The sequence below is a fragment of the Tarenaya hassleriana genome, unplaced genomic scaffold (assembly GCF_000463585.1).
Source record: "Tarenaya hassleriana unplaced genomic scaffold, ASM46358v1 Cleome10, whole genome shotgun sequence".
Lineage (NCBI taxonomy): Eukaryota > Viridiplantae > Streptophyta > Magnoliopsida > Brassicales > Cleomaceae > Tarenaya > Tarenaya hassleriana.
In genome coordinates, this window is record NW_010960188.1 from 1,285,918 (window position 1) to 1,310,239 (window position 24,322).

A 24,322-nucleotide genomic window follows, 5' to 3' on the forward strand; every position below is an offset into this window, starting at 1 on the left:
GAGCTATCAGCTTCGGTCTCCTACCTGACACCTTAAATATTTCATATTGTTTGTCCTCCATGGCTTGCTAACAGTTTTAGCCGGATGGATAGCCTAACATGACCTTCTGGCTCATAATTTGTCGATTTAGGGAGATTTAATAAACTCATGACCTTCCAAGACGGCATACTGCAACTCGTTCTTGGAATGCAAGCCATCATAACGACTTATCTCGGGTACATCATCCATCTAAATCTGGCTATGTAAATGGTAAAACCTATTATTCATTTACCCATCTTTTTCAGTCTGGGTAAAGAGCTGAGAACAATGATCTATTGTGCAGATTGTTCAGCCACATTCTCTATTGGATTCAAGACTTGGTCTGTGTACTAAGTGCCCAGAAGAAGAAGAACTTGTAACTCTAATCATAAGCATTTGGTGATCCTACGGGTGATGTAAATCAGATTTCATAATTTGGGATCCTGAATTCTATGGAAAGTTCCTGAGGAAAAGACTTGCTTTTATACAGATAGGAATGTGGATATATGAATAGTTACATTGAATGGTTCAAATGTATTATGGTTTGTCTTCATTTGTATGTGTCGGCATATGCAAAGCGGACCCATAGAAGCTTCCTTCCACAATCTCAAAGTGATTAAATATATCATCACTCAATTAATAATTAGTGTTAGTGTTACTTATGTCAATTAATACATAATTATCCTTTAAAACTAAGACTAATCCAACAATCAATGGACGAGATTAAAATTTTGATTATTAGCATTTGGAAATTAACTAAAAAACAAATTTTGATATTTTTTTGACCCTTTTCTTTGGAAGCTGCATGGGATACAATGTATGTATACAATATATAATATATATAGATGCGGGTGGAAAGATAAATTTATAAACAAGCCTCGTCAATCTTTTTCTTCTCTCTCTCTCTCCCCGTCTCTGGTTCACGTCTTCTCTCTCTGGTAAGCGAATCTCGTCGAATCTCTTTGTAAGTCAATATGGAGTCGATACATGCGTAACTACGTGTATATGATTGTGTATGCGATATGTATCTGCGCGTGTATGAACAGTACGACATTCGATTTCGGATTTGATGCTTCCTTTCGAGCAAATTGGTCGGTAATCATACATACGCGCTTCCATTTTTCTTGCGTCGTCGCTCTCGTTCTTTACAGTGGTTTTCTTATTCGATTGCGTCATTCTAGGTTAGATTCAGCTCATTTCTTGTGTTGGCGTAAAGATCTGTTAGGATTCTTGTCGACCTGTTTTTCTACTTGATCTTCGTTGTTCCATTTTTCCCTCCCTTCGTCGTTTCTATCGTCCCGAGTTCTGGAAAACTGATGGAAATCTGTGGTTGATTTCTGGTCGATTCGTGTGATGATGATTGTTCTTATTCGGTACATTACATGATTAGTTCTCTTGTTTTGCGGAGAATTGGTCCTTGACTATTATATTTTTTGGTGGATGAGCGCATTGTGTCGATAGGATCTTCTGTAATGGGGTCTTGGCTAGAGTGTTTGAGATTCTTCTAGGTTTGATGGTGCAAACATGTCCTGTCTCTTATTCATATTTGGAGTTGACTTCTTTTGCACCCTTTGGGTGTCTGGTACAAACACCCAATAATCATTAACCAAGAAACCTTTTATTCAAATGTGTGAGCTTGTAGTTTGAGGCGTGAACTCAGTTTCTGTTTTAACTTTGACTGGGAGATCCAATTTAAGGCAGTAAGTAACGGGGTGTAAATTAGATTGCAAAACTCAATTGACCAAGTTCAAGAAATCTGACGGACATAGAGGGCAGGAAAGAAATTGTGCTGGAGTGGGGTTATTTGTTGTAACCAATATCTTCTTTGATTAATCTTTCTGAATCATGGGGTCATTTGGATCAGCTTCAACTATGTCAAGTTCGCTTGCATTTTAGTGGGGTGGATCTAAAACTAAATGCTATTTCAATACAGTGTTGAACTTCTCATTTAGCAAAATGCGTTTTTTCTACTGCTTCAAGAATTTTCATCTCTTTAACATGTTGTGGATGCTCTTTTTGTCTCTTATTGAATTCTTGTTTGGTCCAGCGGCAGATATGGAGAGTGGTGCCTGCGTAGGTCTGTACCCCTTGCATCGCTGCAAAACCATTCACCTGGTGAATACCAATGCTCCTTGTTGATTCAAGATTACGTATGTGTGCTTGGAAATATCTGCCATGATGTTCTTGTAACAGCTATTGCTAGGTATCTTGTTGTCATAGTTTACTCTTCTTTCAGGTGAGACATGCGCAGGGGATCCACAATGTTGACGGGGAGAAGAATTATAAGGCATATATGTCTCCTGAGTACTTTGATGCAGAATTGACCCCACTTGGATGGCAACAGGTAAGAGAGCTGCATTTGCAGCTCTTTTGCAGATGGTAAATAAGTTCCAGTTTTCTACAAAAATTCTTGAATAGATTTTTCTTTTCATTGTGATAGGTTGATAATCTGCGCAAGCATGTCCGTGCTAGTGGACTTCACAAGAGGATTGAATTGGTCATCACGTCCCCACTAATGAGGTACTCCATCTGTGTGTAATTACCTTAAACACATGCAATCATGACTGCCTTCAGCTGCTTGGCTTTTCAGAAAGTCTCACTTATGCCATATGGTTTTCCTGTGGCTGAATTCAATCCATATTTGATATCTTTTTTCCTGTGGCTAGCTATCAGCTTCGGTCTCCTACCTGACACCTTAAATATTTCATATTGTTTGTCCTCCATGGCTTGCTAACAGTTTTAGCCGGATGGATAGCCTAACATGACCTTCTGGCTCATAATTTGTCGATTTAGGGAGATTTAATAAACTCATGACCTTCCAAGACGGCATACTGCAACTCGTTCTTGCAAAATGCACTTCTGATTTTTAAACGACAAACTTAATATAGATTATTCTTCGGGTTTATTTAACCGTTAATTCGTCAGTATTCTCTCATGTCAAATGATTATTCTACGTGACATGCAGAACAATTCAAACTGCTGTCGGTGTTTTTGGTGGAGATGGCTACACAAATATCAGTGATGTAGTACCTCTAATGGTAGCAAATGCAGGAAATAGCAGCCGTGCTGCGATCTCAAGTTTAAACTGCCCACCCATTGTTGCCGTAGAGTCCTGCAGGGAACATTTGGTATGTATTTTCTGACGTGATATATAATACATCCTTTACAGGGTCACTATAAATCTCTGTTTCATGGGTTGCTTGAAGTTTAATTTAAGCACCTGTATTTCACTGCATGATTTATCCACCATTCCTAGATTCTGTTTCCCGGTATATATATGTGTGTATATATATAAATCCTAGATTGTGTTTCTCCCTTTTCTATAATCCGTTATTCTGGATTCAGGGAGTCCATCCGTGTGATCAGAGGAGAAGCATCGGCGAGTATCAGTTTCTTTTTCCTGCAGTTGACTTTTCACTGGCAAGTCTTAGATGCTCAATTTATCAAATTAGGGGAAAAATTCTAAGAAAGACAAAAAAATGACTCATTGCTTTTACGCTCAGATAGAGACTGATGAAGACAAGTTATGGAAGGCTGACATTAGAGAGACGACTGAAGAACTTGCAGCCAGGGGAACCAGATTCCTGAACTGGTAATCTTGTTTAGACAATTTTTTCAAGTGCCAGAAACATACATGGCTAGTTTCGATTCATTGGTTCCTGTCGACTCTGTGGACATCGGCAGGCTGTGGACAAGGGAAGAGAAAGAGATTGCGATAGTTACACACAGCGGTTTCTTGTTTCACACTTTGAAAGCGTACGGGAACGACTGCCACCCAGACGTGAAGAAGGAGATAAGCAAACAGTAATAAGCATCCTCCATAGCTGCTTTTGATCAATCCGTTTCTTTTTCACATTGAAGCTTTCACAATGGTGATTTTTTTTGGTAATTTTTCAGCTTTGCGAATTGTGAGCTCCGTTCAATGGCTCTAGTGGACAGAAGGTGAGTGAGCGAGCGGGCGAGCTTGCTTGCGTTTTCGGTTTCCGATATGAAGCGTTTACTCTAATATTATATGTTTTGCAGTATGGTGGGATCGGATCCGTCGACAACGAACTATCCAGGAAAGATACCCGAGGGGCCTGACCTACCCAGCGATGCGGAAGACGTGAAACTAGAGGGGAATGAATCCGACCCTGCTTCGTAACTACACGACCATTAAAGTACCCATTCCAAACCATTTATCCTAAACCGTCAATCATTCTCGGGTGTTTTGTTTTTCTCTTTTTGGATGGTATGCACTATGCCCTTTCTCCAGGTGAATTTGAGCTTATACGACTCGGTCCAAAGTAATTCGTACCAAGTTCGAGCCACCAGAACGCGTTTCTTATTTCTCAAAAAAACTTTAGTTTTCGTTATCCATTACTGGTTGTGATACCCAAATCGGTCATTGATTATGTGACATATTCATGGGAAGAAAGAATTTCCACCTTTGGACCGTTGACAATGAATTGTTTGTGCGTAAGGTCGGCGGTTTGGGGCTCAGTCCGTCTTGAGAATATCATGAAACAAAGCAGGCCTCTTCTTATTTGGAGCCAGCTCCTGGGAATGTCAATAATTATAACCATATATCAGATAATAGTAAACACAACCAAATATATTTCATATCAACGCAAGATATACTTACAAAACCTCTCTCGTTTTATATATGGATAATATATGATTTGTACCATTAATGTGCCAAAAGACGGGGGGAGAGAGAGAGAGAGAGGTACCTCTACGGCGGCAGCTAAGCGGAGGATAGTGGACTCAGCCCATGGTCTCCCCATTATTTGTAATCCAATGGGAAGTCCCTCTTTATCATACCCTACCTGCATATATATACAAAAAAAGATTACTTATGGTGAATAATAACATTACAGTACCATAGGTAACCAGCTCTTTGCTGCGATTTGTTTTCTTCTCGGAGTACAACAAAGATTCTTAAATGATAAGTCTACGTATTTATTGGTCGAACTTTCCTAGTTTGGTCCTCACCTATAGAGCTGAGCCCTAAGATTGCCATTTTTTTTGTTACAGTAAACTATACAATTCGGAGAAACAGAAAACTTACGGGAACTGAGATAGCCGGGAAGCCAAGCAGATTTGCTGCCTGAACAAATCGCATGAGATAAGCTGGGAAAAAAAGAAGAAGGAAATAAGCTAACCATCAGAAGTTGAAGCAGTAGTATTGGCAAGAGATTATCTGGAGGCATCTCAAATGAGGGTGTTTTTTCCAGTGAGATATTTATATATTCAGCTAGATAATTTATTCGTCATGACCGAAAAACGTGTTAGACCAAGGACAAAACTTCCAGAGAGTTTGATTGGCAAACCTGACACTTGCATATTTGTTTCCCCGGATTTGAGCGCCTCGGGTGGAATTACGGGTGCAGTCATTCTGTTTTACAAGGACAGTTTTTATCATGAGATGAAAACACAATTAAAGATCGTTTATTGAATCATGTATAAATTCTCGCACGTAAACAGACATGAGATCACATAAACACCTTAGAAAGCATATGCATGCTTTGTGTGTATGTGTGCGTGTGAACGGGTTCTGGGCAGAATCACATGTAATCTCTGCTTTCTTTGGTTTAAAATACTATGCATTTCATAGGCTAAATAAATTGGAGATTCTGTTCTTGAAATGTTTTAGCATACTTACCCAGTTGTGGGGGTCACAATGACATCGACTTTTTTGAATATCTCCATGTGATAGTACATCAATCTTCGCCTGAAACGCAGAATTGCAAATTAGTTCTGATATTAAGAAAATGATGTATATCTTTGCTTTAAAGCGCTAAGAACAAGAATCAGGCGTCCGCATTCAGTAACAATCTAGGTTACCAGCCTGTTACTATTTCATCTCATCCTCCATTTTCAATCTGTGAAAAAAAAACTTCTCAAGCATCCATAAACTGGACCTCCAAATGGAAAGGAAAACTGAAAGGTTTGAACTTGATGATGGCCATTCACCTAAAACATTGTGCAGTGACGTAATCTGAAGCAGAGAATGACCGGAAAATCGTGAAGCTGGTACGGGTATCATAATTTAGTTTTGAATTTTTCCTGTCAGACAAAAGGAGAATGTCATAGACCACAGGTTTGATATTCTCCTTAAAATATGAGAGAGAAGGGCCCTCTTATGAGACAGATAATATATGAAAACTACTATTTTAATAATGAAATGGTTTAAGGCTTACCCATCTTCACAGTGAGGAGTAAGAGAAGACATTGTTTCAGACCCAATGGAAACAAGGTGGGCAGCTCGCATCTCTTCCAGTTCAGGTACTACTATCTCCACCAACTGTGGCCATGCCGAAAATTGTAGATAATGGTGTCATATTGCTTGATATTTCATTACAAAGTATTTCCAAAAGAAAAGATATATATTAGAATGATTTTGACTCACTTCACAACCATGACTTTTCGATAGCAGTGTAAGAATTTCTTCGCATTTGTCTGAGATGTCGTTTGAATGAACATCATTAAACCACTGCAGGGCAGAAAACAAAACGCTACTTAAGCCGCTGAATTGGTAAAGTGCAACCCAATTCAACTGACATGCATAAAATGTTCACCTTTGTGTACTTCCCAAGTCGTATAGATCCTATAGTATCCTCCCCTTTGTCTGTCAATGAGTTTGGCAAACTGGGAGGAGGCTACAAAATAAATTGCAAGAACCAGATCATGAAGCAGCATTTAGCAACAAAAATCGTGAATTTATTTCTGCAGATAATCTAATCAAACGTATGGCAAACGATTAGCATCATATTGGCAATGTGACAAGGCTCGAGTAACATTTAAAAAACTTCACCGTTATTTTTGGTCATCTTTCATTTATATTAGCGGCAAATAGTCTGAAAGTAGCATTTTGTCTCGAACATAAGCACAGTTATTTATAAGCGGAGAACCATCTACCAATTAAGACTAGATTTTGAATGTGGTGATCAGAACATGTGAAAGTTGAAAACGGTTACCGGGTTCAAGGAGATTTTGGTAGCAGCAGAAGAACCCAAAATTGCTGCATACCTGAAAAGACATATCAACCCAGATTACTTGTGCAAGTTGGAAAAAACTTAATCTAAAGACAACACATCTTAAAGAGATAATGCCTAGATGGGCTTCAAACTTGATTATTATTTTAGATGGCTCCATGATTTGTTTTGCAAAAATGCCAAAGACTTGCAAATTTATTAGTAACAATAAAACTAAATGACTTTTTTTTCTGCTTGGTGGCAAATGTAATTGCTTGCATTACATCTACTGATAGTTGCACATGCTGTTCATGGCCAAGAGTTACTTACACCAGTATGGCATCTTCCAGACATGATGTAATGGGACCAATTATTGCCACGGTTCCACCTTCACATAATGACCTGTGAAAACAGAGCAGAAGAAGAAATTGAACAATTTTTTATCCAATACATAAACAATTTCAGAACATTCTCTTAACTCCTGCATCACTAAAATATCATATAAGATTGGCCTTGAATGATGAAGTCAATCCTTTTGTATCTCATACTTTCAAAAAATTTAGTAGTCCAGTTGTAATACAACGTATACAATCAAGACCAATGGTATGGAATTTACTAGCAGTGGAAGAAAGATTCTATTGAAAATAGAAAGGTAAATCAAATAATACATTTCCTTATCAAGCATCAACGGATCTTCCAAACCATAATGATTTCCGTTATTTGTTTCTTACCCTTTCATATCCGTCTGACCATATGTCGTTTTCAATCCCACTACACCACAAAGTGATGCAGGGATGCGTACTGAACCTGTATTTCCAACCAGAGAGTGAAATCCTAGGATTTGCAGGTCGCAAACGGTATCAAGCACAACAAAGCAACTCAGAATACCTCCGCCGTCTGTTCCAAGAGCAGCAGAACATAGTCCCGAGGCTACAATAGCTGCTGACCCTGAGGATGATCCACCAGTGTACCTGTCAGGTGCGTGTGGGTTTCTTGTGGTTCTGCAATGCAACATACCAAAAAGAAATAAAATTGTCAGAAAATACATGATGCAAGCAATCAAAGCAAACGAAAGGCCGAAGAAACACGTCTTAGTAAATGAGCACCAACTACAGTCCTATGTCTAACCCCAAGTCGGCTATTAAGCATGAGATGAACCAGACTGAAAAATTTTCATACAAATACATGTGGATGTTTCCCTTTGTTGATATTTCATATAAATAGATGTGTGTGTATGCTTTTGTTGTATAGCTTACCCATAATTCGAATTGTTCCCCGTGGTTCCCATGCCTAGTTCATGCATATTTGTCTTGCCAAGGAAGATTGCACCACAACTGCGCAATCTTGAAACAGGAACTGCATCCTTTTCAACAGAGCGGACCTCATGCATCCATGTTGTTCCACCTATTATTATTAATTCTATAATAACTCTGCTGTAACTGGAAAAAAGTTAGATCGAATGTGCGAGGATGATGTGCTCACCCTTTGTTGGATGAGGGAAGCAATCAATGTCATCCTTAATTGCCACAAAAATTCCATCCAAGACAGATAATGGATTTCCTACACAGCTCACACCAAATACGATAGTGTGAATCTCTATGATCATGCCTTGATCTCTCTAAAGCGAACAAGTCAAACAAATATAAGAAATAGCTCTTCCCTGATGATCTAAGATCAAGAATAGCCCTGAATTGTATAGTAATTACCTTCTTCAAACCTCTGAGTAGAAGCTGCAGCCTGTTTTCGGAGTTCATTGGGATCAAAAGTAACGAATAATGGAGTTGGAGATCTGTCATACCTAAACTCCTCAATGACCGTGATTATTTGTTCTGCTACCTAAAAGATCAACAAGAAGAGTGCTTGTTTGTGCCAAAAGGAGAATATGGTAAAAGATAAAAACTAAAATGACCGACCTTAGATGGAGTTGTAAGCTTAGAGCGATAAGCATATGCAAAATCACGTATTTTCCAGTACCGGAAGGAAGAACTAGGATCTGCAGTCACGCCACTAGAAGGATCAGAACGAGGAAGACACTTTAAGGCTGTTTCCACTCTATCTATAGGACTTGCATCTTCGCCCAAAGTGAAAACACCAAGCTCCGGATCTAGTCAAATAAAAAGTATTGCAATATTTCAGGATAAACCGTGATTCGAGAATGAGATAAGCTTACATAATCTTCCATGCTAGTAAACATGACGTGGAGGATGCAAAAGAAGAAGATTAAACCTTGGGATGGAAATTCTGGCTTAAACATGGGCGCTTCAGGTATCACTCTATTCCGGAACATCTGTGGGTGACACAACAGGCAAAACAGAGAACCATCTCATCAAACAATAGTGAACAATAACACCGAAGAACGATAGAAAAATGGCAAAAGAACGTGAAATCTGTCTGAACGGTACGGACCTCAGTCATGCCATTATTCTTTTTAAAAGAAGCCACAATCAACGGACCAATAAATGGAGCTTCGAGCATCTTAACGAACAACTTAAATGCAAACCCAGTCAAATGAGGAGCTGCAAAAAAAGAAAAAGCACCCAAAATTGAGAATCAATTCAGAAGAACAATTCTCACTAAATTCATACTCAAATTAAACACACCAATTCAAACACGTATTCTGTGCACAGAGTTCTCTAAATCAAATAACTGAAACCTTTGATGTCTTCCGTATCATATTTGACAACAGATACATCCACCTGATTCGCCGGCAGCATAACATGCTTCTTACCCATCTGCATATATTTACAAAACAAAGAGATTAAGAAGACGAACAAATAATATCTAGAAAACGTACAGATTTTTTTATTAAAAACAAAAATCAGCCTTGAAAAGAATAAATAGCAGATAGCATCAGAGAATGGGAAAATGAACGCCATGAAGCGAATAGCATCAGAGATAGGAAAACAAAACGCCATGAAACTAGCGAATCCCCGAATATTAGAACAAATTAGCAGTAAAAATCACGCGTCACAAAACTGATGAATACCCGAGAAGGAGAAAAACACGAAAACAAATCGGAGAAATCGAAAGCAACCACCAAAACGCAAACAGATTCGCAATGACTTCTCAGAAAACTCAAAATCCAGAGAAAACACAGGCAAAGCGAAGGTCGATCAAGAGAAATTTGAATCTCGAACCTGTTAGAAAAAAAAAAGGATCAGCCGAAACAGAAAACAACAAAACCTGAGACGAAATTCTTGTTCAAAGGATCAGCCGATGAAGCAGAAATTTGCTCCAATGGAGGCTTTGAAGAAGTCGGCGGAGTGAGCGTTGAAGTTGTTGAAGACTTCAATAAAGGCTTCAAACGCTCTACTGGACTCAGTCGTCGTATCTTCACCGCGATCACTGCTATCCCCAACGGCTTACTTTATCTGATTTGACAAATTTACCGCTCCTTATCAGCTATATCACATTTCTGGCACCCATATTTTGATATATTTAGACTTTATGCCCCCCATGTTTCCCCAGTGATGAAAACACCCTCGATTGCAAAGAAAAGCAAGATGGGTTTCGAATTTCTAGGCTGAGCATGTGAAATCTTCAAATCGAATGCTTTATTTGTTAATATTCATAAAGTTGAAGGATGGTTGACTTAAATTCTCCGTTAAGGGCCTAAGGCCGATAGATTAATATGGCTCAAAAGATAATCCGGCCCAACTGGTTTGGGCCCACAAATAATTTGTACAATTGGGCGTGCTTGTAATTAATACGATATAACTTCGAATAATTATTAGCATGAGTAGCTGGCTATTGATTGATATCAAATTATTGAAGATGGATTATAATAGTTTATCCTGTATTTTCGGTACGTCCGCTCAATTAAATGTAAACACGTCTACATATATAATAAACATATATATAATTAATCTAATGACTAATAATAATTTACATATAAAAAATCCGAAATTTGTGCTGCCCATATTCTTCACTTGGCTTCTAGATATACCCATATTATATTAATGAGTTTTCCTTAATTTCAAGTGTAGAAGGAGAAATAAAATATTTGTTTTAACTAAAATCACGTCCCAGTCAACCCACGGCGTCTCGCAGATCAAACACGCTATCAGACAGTAATTGGGCCCACGGTAGTGGCCCAAAAGTCCATCTGATCCAGGAGTTTTTGCTATCGTCACAGGCCGTCACACAATCTCACCTTCTACGCCCCACTGTTAACATGCCACGTGTCATTCAGCAATGGATGTCGTCATGGTACCACGTATACTGCCCCGTCAAATTATCATTTCCAACGCCACCACCGTTTCGCCATGATAAAACGATCCTAGTCCTCTCCATCTCTTTCCAATTTCTCCTCAGCAAGTCTCTTCCTGGCTTTACTCTCATGGACTGAAGGGGGGGAAAAGGGCTCAAAATATCGCGAGATGGAGAAATTCTCGTACAACTCGTATCCCGATTCGGCCGACTCGTCGCCGCGATCTCGCGAGATCGAATTCGACAACCCGCCGCCATGGGAGGACCAGCAGCAGCAGCCCCCGCCGCAGAGCTACAAGGTGAAGTTCATGTGCAGCTATGGCGGCAAGATCCAGCCGCGGCCGCATGATAACCAGCTCACTTATGTCGGCGGCGAGACGAAGATCCTCTCCGTCGACCGCGGAATCAGGTTTCCCGCCATGGTCTCAAAGCTCTCCGCCATCGTCAGCGGAGAAGCCGGCGGCGACGTCACGTTCAAGTACCAGTTACCTGGTGAAGACCTGGACGCCTTGATCTCAGTGACCAACGACGACGATCTCGAGCACATGATGCACGAGTACGATCGGCTCATCCGTATGTCCTCTAAGCCTCCTAGGATGCGCCTTTTCCTCTTCCCGGCGTCTTCTAATTCCGGTGGGTTTGGCTCCGAGGGTTCCACGAAATCGGATCGGGATCGGTTCGTTGAGGCGCTGAACTCAGTTCCGAGTCGACCGGAATCGGAGAAGTCCGTAACAGCTCCTCCGAATAATGCGGATTTCCTGTTTGGATCGGAGAACGGATTAGCTCATCCACCGCCGCCGCCAGCTGTGAAGGTCCGTCAGGCGGTGCCGGAGTCTGTAACCCTTGAAGCTCCGATCATCAGCGATCAGCCCGTGATCTCGCCGGATCACGGCGTGAATCCAGCGGAGATACAGAGACAGCTACAGGAATTCCAGAGGCTGCAGATCAGGGATCAGGAGCAACAGCAGCAGCAACAACAACAACAACAGCTGCTTCAGCAACAACAGGAGGCTGTTTACAGGAGAAAGAGCAAGGACGGTCTCATAGAGACCGGAGGATACTTCCCACCGGCCTTCGCCCAAAATCCGCTGCCGGGAAGAGCGACCTTGCCGCAGCAGACGAGTCCTCCAGCTCCGGCGGGTTTCTGGCAAGGGAATCACATCCCAGAAAGCGTCTTCCCGGCTACCACACCGGGGCCACCTGAGCGACCGGTGTACATGATACAAGGTCCAGCTCCGGGGACTGTATACTACGCACCGCCGCCAGGCGTCATGAGACCGATGGCCACCGGACAGTGCAGTCAGGGGCAGAGGATGACACCGGATGCATATAGGGAGCAGCCGGCATACAACATGGTTCAGCCGCCGCCTCCGCAGCAGCCACCGGCAGGAACACAGGCACCTCCGCCTCCATATTCCGCCGCCGCACTGCCGCGGCCCGTGGTGGGTAGTGGGCCGATGGGGTTACATGATCCGGCGGGTTATACCCAGGTGGCCTACGACGGATCGGGGATGGGGAAACAAGTGTACTACACTGCACCGGGAGGAGCCATGTTTGCTCCACCGCAGCCGCAGTACCATGGGATCAGCGTGCCCGTTAGTGGCATCAACGAGGTGAGGACTGGTCAGGACGGAAAAGTTGCCATGGCAATGGCGCCGAAAGTGTCACAGAGTTCAGATTCGACCTGAGGATGAGCTTTGACGAGGTAAACGGTATCAAACTTATCTGGCGACACACATATATATATATATGTATAACGCAATTTTAGATGAAATCGGAGTCTGGGTGTCTGATGAATAATTTGAATAGTTTGGTATTCATCTTTGTTCTAAGGTTCTAATTTGACAGCAAAATGTTCTTGATTCCGAAACTTTGGTTGGTCCCCCATCAATGTAGTGTGTCATCCGTTGAGGTGTTCATGAAGCTTTTAGCTTTTTTATTTTTTGTTTTGGACATAAAAAAAATTGAATCTTTGATGTTTCCATGAAATGGGTTTGCATGAATTGTTCAATCGAGCCATGGATCCAACCAAAATATAAAGATCATTGTGTTTGATTATCCATTATCATAGTTGGATCATTGCATCTGTTTGCTCCTTTCGAAAACGCATATAAATTTTTGTCTGATCGAGTTTGAAGAAATGCCAAGATATTTTTATCTGAAAGAAATTTTTTTTTTCTCCCATGGCAATAGATATGATGACAAATCCCCAAGTCCCAACCCATTGATAGAGAGATACCCTGTTGATTAGGACACACAGTTCCACTTTCGCACGAGAATGATCTTTGAATTGAGACAATATCGTTGTTGTTTTTTTGTGTGTAGGGTTTTCCAATCTGTCGTCAGACGAAATTCGATGTCGGGTTTTTTTTCATGTGTTTTGTCTTTTCTGCCAAAAAAAAAAACCCCAGTAAAATCTTGTTTGGTGAGACTTTGTTTTCACTCTCTACGGTAAAATGACAACTAGAATAGATTATTATTATTATTATTATTATTATTATTATTATTATTATTATTATTATTATTATTATTATTATTATTATTATTATTATTATTATTATTATTATTATTATTATTATTATTATTATTATTATTATTTCCAAGGCAGAGCGCGATGGCTTATTCTGCTGACGCCACCTTCCTCGCCCTTGCGGCTCATCGGACGGGTTCAGTCTCCATACGGTCGCTCCTCCGACGCTCTGCAGAGGTCGACGTCCTCATCTTTTTCGCGGTCCGCGACAAATTCTCCGACCTAATGATCAGCAGGCACGGTCACCGCGTGATCATCTCGACACACTGAGTCGTGGAAATATCCAAGAAGGAGATCCTGTACGCCTTGGCCGTGCGCTTCACAATGAGATTTGCAACGCAAGAAACAGGCTGCATCGCCCTATGCGAGTTTCTTGAAGAGATGAGAGGCGACCAGAGGGACCGTTTCTTCGAGGTCGTAGCCATGAACGTCTCGACGCTTGCCCGGGACCCGCACGGAAACTCTGTCGTGCAGAAAGTGTTGACCCTTCCGCACCCGTTGGTCGTCCGTCCAGATCGCGGCCGGACTGAAGGGGAATTTCGCCGAGTTGTCGGTACAGAGGCTCGGGAGTCATGTCGTGGAGCGACCAATGGATTAGAGTGGCGAATAATGAGCAAGGAAACTTCGTGGCGAAGAGGACGCTGAAGACTCTGAAAGAGATAGAGTAGAGAGGGGCGTGACGCCTATATATCGTCGGTCCACCGTTGCTACAAACAAAAAATAAATAAATCCCTTCGACAGAATTCGATTCGTTTCTATTCTATTCCGATCGATTTGTCCCGTTTGCATTCGTTTCGATTCGAACAATTCATTCCGCTTCGGATCCATTCGTTTCGATCCACGTGCAATTCGTACCGTCCGTTTTCCGTACCCAGGACTCATCGATGCTTCCACTTCTCTCTGAGTATGTGTTTGGATCGTTGATGGGATCTGGGTTCTTTCGCTTGTGCGATCGCTCCATTGTTGTCACAATACAGAGCAATGGGGCTATCAGCACTCGGAATGACACCCAAGTCACCAACAAACTTTCTGATCCAAACAACTTCCTTTGCTGCGTCCGACGCAGCAATATACTCAGCTTCTGTAGTAGAATCTGCAACGGTCGCTTGCTTGGAACTCTTCCAGCTAACAGCGCCTCCGTTCAAGCATAAAACATAGCCAGACTGCGATCTATAGTCATCCAGGTCTGACTGAAAACTAGCATCGGTGTAACCTCTTACAGCGAGCTCGTCTTCCGACCCACCGTATACCAAGAACACATCCTTAGTCCTTCTCAAGTACTTCAGGATGTTCTTGACGGCGATCCAGTGCGACTCACCTGGATCTGACTGATATCTACTCGTAATGCTCAACGCGTAGGATACATCCGGTCGAGTACAAAGCATGGCATACATGATGGATCCAATTGCCGAAGCATATGGAATCCTATCCATGCGTTCTCGCTCATCAGGTGTCGTAGGACACTGACTCTTGCAGAGAACTGTGCCACTGCTCATCGGTAAGGTTCCTTTCTTGGAATCTTGCATCTTGAACCGTTTCAAGACCTTATCGATGTAAGTACTCTGACACAGTCCTAGAAGACGCCTCGATCTATCTCTATAGATCTTTATTCCTAGAATATAGGCCGCTTCTCCTAGGTCCTTCATAGAAAACTGCGTTCCTAGCCAAGACTTAACTTATTATTATTATTATTATTATTATTAATGTCATCCATGTTACAATTGTTATAAACTTATAAATTTATAAACAGAGACGGACGTTCTGCGCTTATCATTATCCCAAACAACGGTGAAACTTGCAGGATCTTGGTGTCAGGGCTAACAGCCAGAGCTCCGGAATCGCGGGTATTGCCCAGATCCCGGGGAGATTCTCCGGCGAGGTGGAGATCCATGTATTAATATACAATTTGCCCTATTATTATTAGTAATATTATTATTATGATCACGAATGACTTACAACAGAAATAACTGACAACAAAGGATAAATTTTCATAAAAGATAATGGAAAATGGAAGATTAAACCAATGAACTAAAACAAAATCCAAAACTCCTACACGGTTCTTCTTCAGATCATACCAGTCGCCCTCGCCAGAAAAAGAATATATAAAAAAAACAAAACAAAAATTGCCACGATCTGTTCTGCATGAATTCCTCTCTCTCTCTCTGAGCAGCCATTGTTAATGATGCAGCAGGAGGTGAAGTTCACCTTCAGACATGGCCTATTCCTCGGTGTTCCTGAACTCCAGGAACAGGTCACGGATCGAAGAAGATTCACAAGCAGACTGACCATCCTCTCCCAGTTTCTTGAGGAATTGCTTCGTCAGCTTCAGCTTCGATACCATCTGGAAGATTCTGTGGAATGACTTCCGCACCTGAGACCGCCTCGCTTGCTTCTCCGGCATCTTCGACGCGATCGCTTTCATCAACTGACTCAGTTTCTGCAGATGGGTCTTCATCGCTTTGCTCGACGCTTCTCGATCGCTTTGTTGTTCGTCCCGAGCCAGTGACCTCATGGTTTCGGTGATCAGGTCAAGCGCTTCAATCCTCCGGAATTCCATCTTTGCGCTTTCGCATTTCTCCAGAAGGAATCCAAAGAGATGGTGTCCGATCCATGGCCTCCTCCTAAACACTTCCTCCAGAAACTCTATCTTGATTTGTGATTTCTTGGTGTCAAAGTACCCGACGAGCACGTTCTTGAAGATGTCCAGAATCTTCTGCAGCTCGCTTTCCGAGAATTTTCTCGCGTCAATGATCTTTAGGATCCAGTAAGTTGAGTTCTGAGCGAGGTTAGAGATCATCTTGTACCGGTTCCGAGCAGCTGACAGCTTCTTCTTTGATGAGTCTGCCCCGGATTTTTTCCTCTTGAACGGTTTAGCAGCCAGTTTCAGATTCTTCTCCAACAAAGAGACGAGAATGGGTAACTGGACTGAATCATCCTTGGGAAATTCTTTTGCTTTGAAGATTCTCTTCTGGACAATGCCCCATATACGCTGCATGAGTTGCTCACTGCTTTCTGCAGTGTTCGGGTTGACAAGCGCCTGAGCTAAGTTTGAGTAAACTGTGAGAACATGTGCATGACCTGTGGCACATTACCAAACAGTATCTTAGTTAACTAGGATCAAATCAACATGTTAGCTAAGACAAAACACAGGATAGAATATGCACGCTTGCCTGGATTTTCATGGAGGTAGATTTCGAGCAGTGAGAGGACACGGAGTTTAAATAGAACAAGCTGGGACTGAGCAGTTTCACCGCCGGCCTGATTCTTTTTCTCCTTGAATATCTGAGCAAGATAAGTGTCCATTCGGAACATGGCATCATCATCCATTCCTTCATCAGAATCGGAATCATCCGAATTTTCTGGGAGTTCTTCTTTGTCGGCCTTTTGGATGCCAATTACTGTTTCAGAGTCATCTGTCTGCTCATCACTCTCACCCGTCTCACCTGTTTCAGCCTCGTCGATATCTTCCTCTTCCTCTTCAATCGCCAGACAATCTTCGTCTTCTTCATCAAGATCCTCGGATTCTGGTTCTTGGTGCCTAGCTGGTTTGAGATCTTTCTTGATCACTCGTAACATTCTCAGCAGTCCATCGTCAGTTACATCTTGGCAAAAGTATTTGAAAACCTACAACAAACATGATGAATCTTTTTAAAAATGAGTCATAGCAAAGAATCCACTGTTCGCAAATTTTGTACTTCCCCAATTAAGTTTTCAGATTGCACGCAGGATAAAGGAATGCAAGCATGTACCACGCAATCGGAAGGGTTAGGGCAAACAATAACAATTAGAAGATCCAAAAAAGGAGCAGTCCGTCTGCGTGAAGTATCATAAAGCTCAAGGAAAAAAAGAAGAAGAAGAAAAAAATCTTGCTAGTAGGTTAGCTCACCTGCTCAATGGCAGATCGCATTGGAGCCGAGGACTGTGGCAACAATGAAAGTAAGGTGTCCACAAGGACATCAATTACCTCTGGAGCTTCATCATCAGCCTCACCTTCTCCAGCAGATAAACTGAAAGCTTTGTCACAGCATATTGTAAGTTCATATGCAGCTTCAGAGAATTCCCCTGGATGGAGGAGTACTTGAAGCAGTAATTGGACAATTAAGTGTCTCATTGCATATAACTTATTTGAATCAGCAGATAATCCACAATTCCTTTCCTGTCAACACGAGGAAAAAGGGTTCAAATATCTCAAAAAGTTAGACATAAAATTCACCCAGTAAGCAAAAATTTGAAAAGTTCATCCTGGAATACCGCCTAACAAGCAACAAGATGTAAGCTACACCAACATCCGTATCCGTTTTAGCAATGGTAAGAATTTATGTGGACAAATTTAAACTACATCAAACAACTAGCATGTCATGCGAAATGTGAATGCGCAGAAAAGAAAATGGCAGACAAAAACAAAGCAAGCAAGAAAATTACCTCTCTCGACAATTTGCTTTCTGTTTCCTGCAATTCTTTGATGGCCTTCTCATCTGCTTCATTCAAGGAGCGGAAAAGAGAAACAGAAGGAATATTTTGTAAAGTGCTAAGGAATTTCATGAAGTATGAACCGAGATCATCAGGCTCAAGGCCATTTTCCTTAGGCAGTGAATCCTCGACCTTTTGGGAATTCGAAAGCAACAGCAGCAGCTGCTCGATACACATTTTGCAAAGTGCAGTAGGAGCAGCTGTCTTGGGCCATTTGAATTTCTCCTGCAACTCAAATGACGTAACTTCAGTACCAAGTGAAGCCCGAAATAGACCTTGAACAGCTAGGAATTTCAGTATTTGCTTTTGCAACCGACATTTTGCCTCTGGAGCCAATTTGGCATGCTTTAAAATGCCAGGGAGAGATTCAATAACCCAGCTTTTCAAAAGATCTGAATTTCCTGCTGTCCCAAATGAGTCCTTCTCCTCGTTTGAACCTATCTCTGAGTTGTCATCTGTTGTTTGACTCTGATCTGAATTTAGGGAGCAAGGTTCTAAGGCCCATTTCATATTTGAAGGTTCCCCTGGAGAACGTTGTTCATCCACAAACAAGTTCATCAAGTTCTGAAGGAAAAGTGTGCAACCATCCTCCGTTTCAAACTCTGCAGTTAACTCTTTGATAGTTTTTGTCCGTGTAATAGTGTCGAATTTTCCATCACTGTGTTTCTGAAAAGCCATTGTAACAGCTACTCTTCTTGCATCATCATTTCTCACCCAATCAAGCAACACCCCGCGAAAATGCAGGGCAACTTTATGCAGCCAAGAGTCCTTTGTGGAAAGTATATCCATGAGGCACTGGACAAATTTGTACGATAGAACAGACGGGACAAAACTTGCTGGAAGCCTTGGAAGAAGAAGAAGCAGAATGTCAAAAGCCAAGTGCTTACGATCATGAGATGAAGAAAGAAGGGTTCCTTCAATAATGATTTCGCAGAAATTCTGGATGTTCTTTGTCATTTCTTCTTCAAAGGGGCTGGACTTGCGGACTCGCTTTCCTTTTTTAGAGGGATTCGAAAGGGATGTGTCATCTTCTTTGTGAACAACTGTTTCCGGTAATAGCATATCGACAACAACATGCCATAAGCTATGAACTCGAGGCTGACAGAATGTAGATTCCTGAAAGTTCAAAACAAGAATGATTTCAGAAAAACTTTAATTAGTTATCACCAACCTTTCTTTGTAGAGTGCATGGGATGCTACCTTAAAGCAATTAGCGATTGATGAGAGATGATCCGCGGAAAAAAATTTCGCTGGGCTGAAAGGGACAGGTAGAAGCTTGCCAAACACAGGGTGCTCAACTGAAATCTTTTCACGGAGTTTAAGAGCTAAAAGCAAAGCATCTGGATTTCCAACCTCAGTAGCTTGCTCAAACCATTTATGAAGTTCTGGCGCTTCAATGACATGATTCGACAATGCTTCAGAAGGTAACTACAGTCATAAGATGACATCACAAAGCTAGTCAAGATGTAGATATCACAGATCATCTTGGTATGAATAGATATATATACATATCCATATAACCGTAAACAGAGAATCCCAAATCAGCTTGAATTCCTATATAAGGTTTTGACTTCGCAGCGTGTAACCTGACCTCCACCGCTGCTAGATGAATGCTCTTGGAAATTAAGTGATACCATACCCTAAGGTCCTAAAAGATGTGTACCTTGACGACCTATCTTAGAATGCAAGCAGGCCCCAAAAAATTATTCGATAACCTAGATTTTACTTCTTTAGATTATAGAGTTCATTTTGCAATAAGAAAAAAATATCAAATCCTGGGGTTTAAGTGCCAGGACAATAGCATAAGGAGCTTGTAAAATGATTTCCTTCATGATTCAGATGGCTTGAGCTGGCATATAAAAGTTAGGCTTACTATACCTTCCCAGCCAGGTCTAGAAGAACATGGACAGCTGGCTCTTGCAGGTATCGCTTCTTTGCAGCAAGACAGATAATGGCATTTATAAATTCTATGATGATCGGAGTTTCTTTATCAGATTCCCAATCTTTGCTCAGCCTTCCAGACCGTGCAACTGCACCATAAGCAAAGAGTCGACCCAAGAGGCATTCCTTTACATCCTGTTATCATCAAATCTGATTGTGAGCCTCTATACAAACTCGGGAATGGATCAACTATCAAAAGAAATACACTGCTACCTACTTGGCCCTTCATGGATGAAGATACTGCCAAAGAATCAACAATGAGTTTCATCAGCGACTCCACCTTGATGTTAGGAATTAGACCGACAGGCAACGTCAAGCCCAAGGCAAACCCTTGCCTCGCACACTGTAGAAAACATAGCAAACACGATACTTCGATCACACAAAGTAAAGACATTATCCGGTTTTAAACAAATATCGATAAAGTAAGCTAAAGCTGTTCTCTTCTATCAACTGATCAAGCTATGTGAGCCCATTGTTGCCTAATCGCGTACCTCTCTCGAAGATGACACACCACGAATAAGCCTACGTATGGTGTATCTCAAATGTGGTGCACAATCATCCAACCCGTCGTTTTTTTCAGCTTCCAACATCAACCCTCCATTTACAGAATCCTTATCAGGCAGCATCTCATACTGTTTCTGGATCTCTTGCAACCTTAACAGCAAAGACTCGGCTGCTGTTTTTCTCACACTTGCGTCGGCTGAAGCCAAGTCCCTGAAATAGTTCAGAGGCAACTCCGGCAACCCTCCACTCGAAGAAGACGATGAAGCAACATATTTATCAGCTTCCTCTGCTTTCGAGTTGACAACCACTGCTCCGGGCCCAGAAGCTCCTTCATCTTTCTCCAGAGCGGCGCGTTTTCTTTCTTTGTCTGAAGCTTTCCTCTTCTTCTTCTTCTCCATGTCTTTGGCTGAGCTCGCAACACCGGGGGGAGCCGCCGCCGGAGAATTTGCGTCGCCGGAATCAGAAATCTCCCGGCTCTTTCGCTTATCATTCTTCAGTTTCTTTTTCGCCGGCACATCAGCGGGATTGTTCTCTACTTCCTCCGATGCTTCGCCGCCGGTTCTCTTCTTGCTAGCCATTGAAACCAAAAGATCTCACTGAGTACAAAATCCGTTCGCTGGAACCAATGTTGCAAATCTTGAGGAAGGAAACAGAAACCCTATCCGAAAGATCAAATGTTTTGGGAGATGAAGCAGAGAAGATTTGGGAATTTGGCAGAGAAGTGTTGGAGGCCAAAAACCCTAGAGCGGAATCCGAGTTGTACAATAGCTTCTTCGAGCCACGGCCGAGGTTTTAGGGTTTAATCAAAGTCTATTTGCTTTGCTCTTCTTATTACTTAAAAAATATTTTTCCCCTCTTACCTAAATTATATCGTTATTAAAAATGCAATAAATAATAATTTTCATTTAAGAGCCCAAGTGAGGCCCAACTTCATTCTTAAAGTTGGGCCTACAATAAGACCAAAAATTAAGAAAAGGCCTATTAAAGCTCAATGAGCCCAAATATTTCCACAGTGCAAAAAAGGCAAGGCTAGTGGTCAGGTTAGCAAAATCAAATACAAAAGAATTAAGGAAAAAAACAGAAATTTCCATGAAAAATAAATATTTTATCAATAAAAAACTAGACTAAATTGAATTCAAAACGAAATAAAACTGAACAAACCAAACAAAATATTTTTAATTATTCCAAAACCGAATTAACCCAATCTTAATATAACCGAACCGAACCCTCAAATGCTCATCTAGTAGAAAATCATCACAGCTAACAGAAAGGCACAAACTTTATTGGAAAAATGAAGGCCGAAGTGACAAAAGCTTTGAACAAAAGGGCCTCAGTAGACAAGGGCACGAGTACATTTGCATCTTATTACATCAACCCGTCGAAAGACCGACCAGGTACATGAGAAGAAATGTCTGAAAGCCAACATAATCCAATCCAACAACGGGAACAGTCCTTACCCCAGTCAGTGATGCTCATCGGAAGAGGAAGAAAGTTTGTTTTTTATATAATATATATTTGTGAAAAAAGAGCAGGAAAACAAGAAAACCAAGTTCCAACACTTTGAAAGGGAAAAAGAGGGACTATGATGATTGTTTTAATTAACAAAAAAAAAGGTATAAAATCTTCAAAAAAGCATGGAGTTTTCAACAGATTGTATTGCAGTAAAAACACAAGTACTTCAAAGAACATTTTGAAGAAAATTTCCCTGCAATTTCTAAAACTGTTCAGTTTTCTGGAGTTTTAGGGGGGGGGGGTATGAAGGACTTTGATGAAATTCTTGTAGGAAGAATCTTTATGACATCTAACTGTTCAGTTTCTGAAGTTAAGTTTCAGTGCAGAAGAGGGAGGGGGTCACATTGGTTGAGGTGTATGTTAAATGTATGATGGGTGTCTTTTCCTTCTAGGTGTTCACTTCAGTTTTCTTGCCTAATTTCTTCTGTTGATAGCATAATAATTGATGTTTGGGTTTTGTTTCAGTGAACTACAGGAAGTGGTGGCAACTAAAAACCTATGTCACTTGTGTCCAGCAACTATAGTATACCAACCTAATAATCAGCAGGATTATATAAAGCAACCAGAGAAAGAATAAAAGAAAATCATATATGAAACACGACTTACCTGTCTCAGTTGCTCCAGATTTTGGCCACCCTCTCCGTACACAAATTTCATAGCGGTCTCTGGAACCCTAATTTCCACAGTTGTGTTTGTTACAACGGCAGATTTGCTTCCCCTGCCAAAGACCATCGGAAGAGTTTGGGGAAAGGTTTCGCATGGGTCATCAGTGAATGAATTCCATGGACAACATGATAAAGCACAGCTATGATGGTGAGGGATTTGAAGAACGGAATTAGCTTTGATGTATGGAAAAGGAATTGGTAGAAACTCGGGTAGGTAAGGCAAACCATGCCCATTTTCATGTAAACCAAGTGGCCCGCTAGAACAACACCAGTCAGGTATACCGCAGAGATTCTGTTGAAGATCGATAACATGGAATTCATCTGAGGCTGGTAGACAGGAAGATGAGGAGATAAGGGGCGCAAGCTCTGTCTTTTAGGGGAATGCTGCTCTTCCTGGGTATCGGGTTTCGTAGTAAACAGGCGTCTGGTTCCAAAAGATGCCGTACCCAATAGAAGCTCTCGTCGATCACTGAAACCTACAAAAGAGGGTGTGATCCGAGCTCCTGCTGCATTCTCAAAACCTTTTGGGCTCTAGAATGAGACAGCGATCACCAGTACAAGCATAAATTAGGAATATAAACACACTTTACATATATCAGCAAGAAAACAATCTGAATAACGTAGAAACTGCCTCACCTTTCCTTCCCCAATGGCATCACTTGTGATATGAGTACCCAAACCAGTACCGATAGTGTCATTTATGACAGGTCCTGAGCTGTAAAAGGAGGAAACTAACATCAAACGCAACCAGATAATGATCCTTTGTAATCCTATTCCAAAAAACAAACAGCAAACTACCTGAAGACTCTACACAAACTCGCTCCCAATGATGGTTCTTCCAAGGCAGCCCGCTGCAAGTATGTGTCACAAAGGGTCAACACAAAGAACGTACTTTAACCTCTATGCATATCTAACTACCAAACTAGCTGTATTCTGTGATGATGATTATGTAAGAGCCCACACAAATAAAGTAAAAGAGAGTTAGCCCTCTTGGCCACCCAACAATGCTCGCACCATAGTCAGATATAGCCTACGCCGATCAACCAGAAGCCCGATTACCAAGGCAGCCATCAGTCCAGATCGTTATATCGGTTCTATAAATGATACGCACAAGCACACACAAACAGGAGAAAAATGATCAAAAGATATACCATCTCCCGAATGATTCATGAAAATTTTCCGCTAACCCAAGCTGAACCCAGATGGAAAATTTTAACGAAGAAGACGACGCTTGATGGATTCAATTCCAGACAGTCGTCGACCCATCCAAAAATCGGGCTAGAGAGTAAAAAGAAGCAAACGAAAAACCGTACCAATCTAAAAGCGAAAAGAGGAGCAGAGACGACATCGTGGCGTCGTAGGGAGCGGAGAAGGGCAGCAGTAGCCATCGCTGAATCCGAACAAACTTCTATTCTGCAATCGTCCTGGAAAATGGATCTCGATGAAATCAAACCCTAAGAAAGGAAATGATTAAAAAAAAATTAGAGGGCATAATCGTAATTATAAACTCTGTAGCT

General features: G+C 41.5%; 6 protein-coding genes across 13 annotated transcripts in view; 3 read left to right on the top strand and 3 right to left on the bottom strand.

The window, feature by feature from the left end:
- The window catches only part of LOC104799657 (APO protein 3, mitochondrial-like), a 3,660-nt gene extending 3,089 nt beyond the window's left edge, over window positions 1–571 (top strand). Inside the window, exons 6-7 of the mRNA XM_019201101.1 lie at window positions 190–249; window positions 323–571. The gene's annotated coding sequence lies outside the window, so the exon portion shown is untranslated. The remainder of the gene's footprint in view (window positions 1–189; window positions 250–322) is intronic.
- Window positions 572–904: 333 nt separating this feature from the next.
- LOC104799690 (phosphoglycerate mutase-like protein 1) lies at window positions 905–4,462 on the top strand. 2 transcript variants are annotated; one of them, XM_010522338.2, is made up of 10 exons: window positions 905–956; window positions 2,066–2,168; window positions 2,255–2,362; window positions 2,459–2,538; window positions 2,984–3,146; window positions 3,364–3,438; window positions 3,522–3,610; window positions 3,703–3,822; window positions 3,916–3,960; window positions 4,042–4,462. In XM_010522338.2, the coding sequence occupies exons 3-10, from the start codon at window positions 2,312–2,314 to the stop codon at window positions 4,160–4,162; spliced, it is 744 nt and encodes a 247-aa protein (XP_010520640.1). In that variant the 5' UTR covers window positions 905–956; window positions 2,066–2,168; window positions 2,255–2,311; the 3' UTR covers window positions 4,163–4,462. The 2 variants fall into 2 exon arrangements, with proteins under 2 accessions (XP_010520640.1, XP_010520635.1); XM_010522333.1 differs by having other exon boundaries at window positions 2,066–2,133; window positions 4,042–4,328.
- Window positions 4,327–10,344, bottom strand: LOC104799673 (fatty acid amide hydrolase). Of its 3 annotated transcripts, XM_010522316.2 has the most exons (21): window positions 10,158–10,336; window positions 9,628–9,706; window positions 9,381–9,490; window positions 9,201–9,261; window positions 8,888–9,078; window positions 8,681–8,810; window positions 8,457–8,534; window positions 8,231–8,378; window positions 7,863–7,975; window positions 7,706–7,781; window positions 7,305–7,376; window positions 6,978–7,029; window positions 6,579–6,659; window positions 6,410–6,493; window positions 6,201–6,304; window positions 5,974–6,066; window positions 5,663–5,731; window positions 5,331–5,395; window positions 5,069–5,130; window positions 4,731–4,826; window positions 4,327–4,557 (listed from the first exon to the last, which is right to left on the bottom strand). In XM_010522316.2, the coding sequence occupies exons 2-21, from the start codon at window positions 9,704–9,706 to the stop codon at window positions 4,498–4,500; spliced, it is 1,824 nt and encodes a 607-aa protein (XP_010520618.1). In that variant the 5' UTR covers window positions 10,158–10,336; the 3' UTR covers window positions 4,327–4,497. The 3 variants fall into 3 exon arrangements, with proteins under 3 accessions (XP_010520618.1, XP_010520624.1, XP_010520628.1); XM_010522322.2 differs by lacking the exon at window positions 10,158–10,336 and having other exon boundaries at window positions 9,575–9,653; XM_010522326.2 differs by lacking the exons at window positions 4,327–4,557; window positions 4,731–4,826; window positions 5,069–5,130; window positions 5,331–5,395; window positions 5,663–5,731 and adding an exon at window positions 5,746–5,882 and having other exon boundaries at window positions 10,158–10,344.
- A 912-nt stretch (window positions 10,345–11,256) lies between these two features.
- On the top strand, window positions 11,257–17,591 carry LOC104799711 (pollen-specific leucine-rich repeat extensin-like protein 1). 4 transcript variants are annotated; one of them, XM_010522359.2, is made up of 2 exons: window positions 11,257–12,888; window positions 17,440–17,591. In XM_010522359.2, the coding sequence occupies exon 1, from the start codon at window positions 11,354–11,356 to the stop codon at window positions 12,869–12,871; it is 1,518 nt and encodes a 505-aa protein (XP_010520661.1). In that variant the 5' UTR covers window positions 11,257–11,353; the 3' UTR covers window positions 12,872–12,888; window positions 17,440–17,591. The 4 variants fall into 4 exon arrangements, with proteins under 4 accessions (XP_010520661.1, XP_010520674.1, XP_010520655.1 ...); XM_010522372.1 differs by lacking the exon at window positions 17,440–17,591 and adding an exon at window positions 15,515–15,836; XM_010522353.2 differs by lacking the exon at window positions 17,440–17,591 and adding an exon at window positions 13,509–13,674.
- Window positions 15,722–21,442, bottom strand: LOC104799703 (DNA polymerase V). The gene is made up of 8 exons (XM_010522345.2): window positions 20,616–21,442; window positions 20,342–20,467; window positions 20,062–20,259; window positions 19,384–19,611; window positions 18,136–19,299; window positions 17,600–17,869; window positions 16,884–17,337; window positions 15,722–16,791 (listed from the first exon to the last, which is right to left on the bottom strand). The coding sequence occupies exons 1-8, from the start codon at window positions 21,204–21,206 to the stop codon at window positions 15,932–15,934; spliced, it is 3,891 nt and encodes a 1,296-aa protein (XP_010520647.1). The 5' UTR covers window positions 21,207–21,442; the 3' UTR covers window positions 15,722–15,931.
- Window positions 21,443–21,889: 447 nt separating this feature from the next.
- Window positions 21,890–24,266, bottom strand: LOC104799736 (succinate dehydrogenase subunit 3-1, mitochondrial-like). 2 transcript variants are annotated; one of them, XM_019201198.1, is made up of 5 exons: window positions 24,119–24,266; window positions 23,604–23,656; window positions 23,442–23,520; window positions 22,881–23,336; window positions 21,890–22,112 (listed from the first exon to the last, which is right to left on the bottom strand). In XM_019201198.1, exons 1-5 carry the CDS (start codon window positions 24,191–24,193, stop codon window positions 22,101–22,103), a joined length of 675 nt encoding a protein of 224 aa, XP_019056743.1. In that variant the 5' UTR covers window positions 24,194–24,266; the 3' UTR covers window positions 21,890–22,100. The 2 variants fall into 2 exon arrangements, with proteins under 2 accessions (XP_019056743.1, XP_010520680.1); XM_010522378.2 differs by having other exon boundaries at window positions 21,890–22,101; window positions 22,870–23,336.
- Window positions 24,267–24,322: the final 56 nt, after the last annotated feature.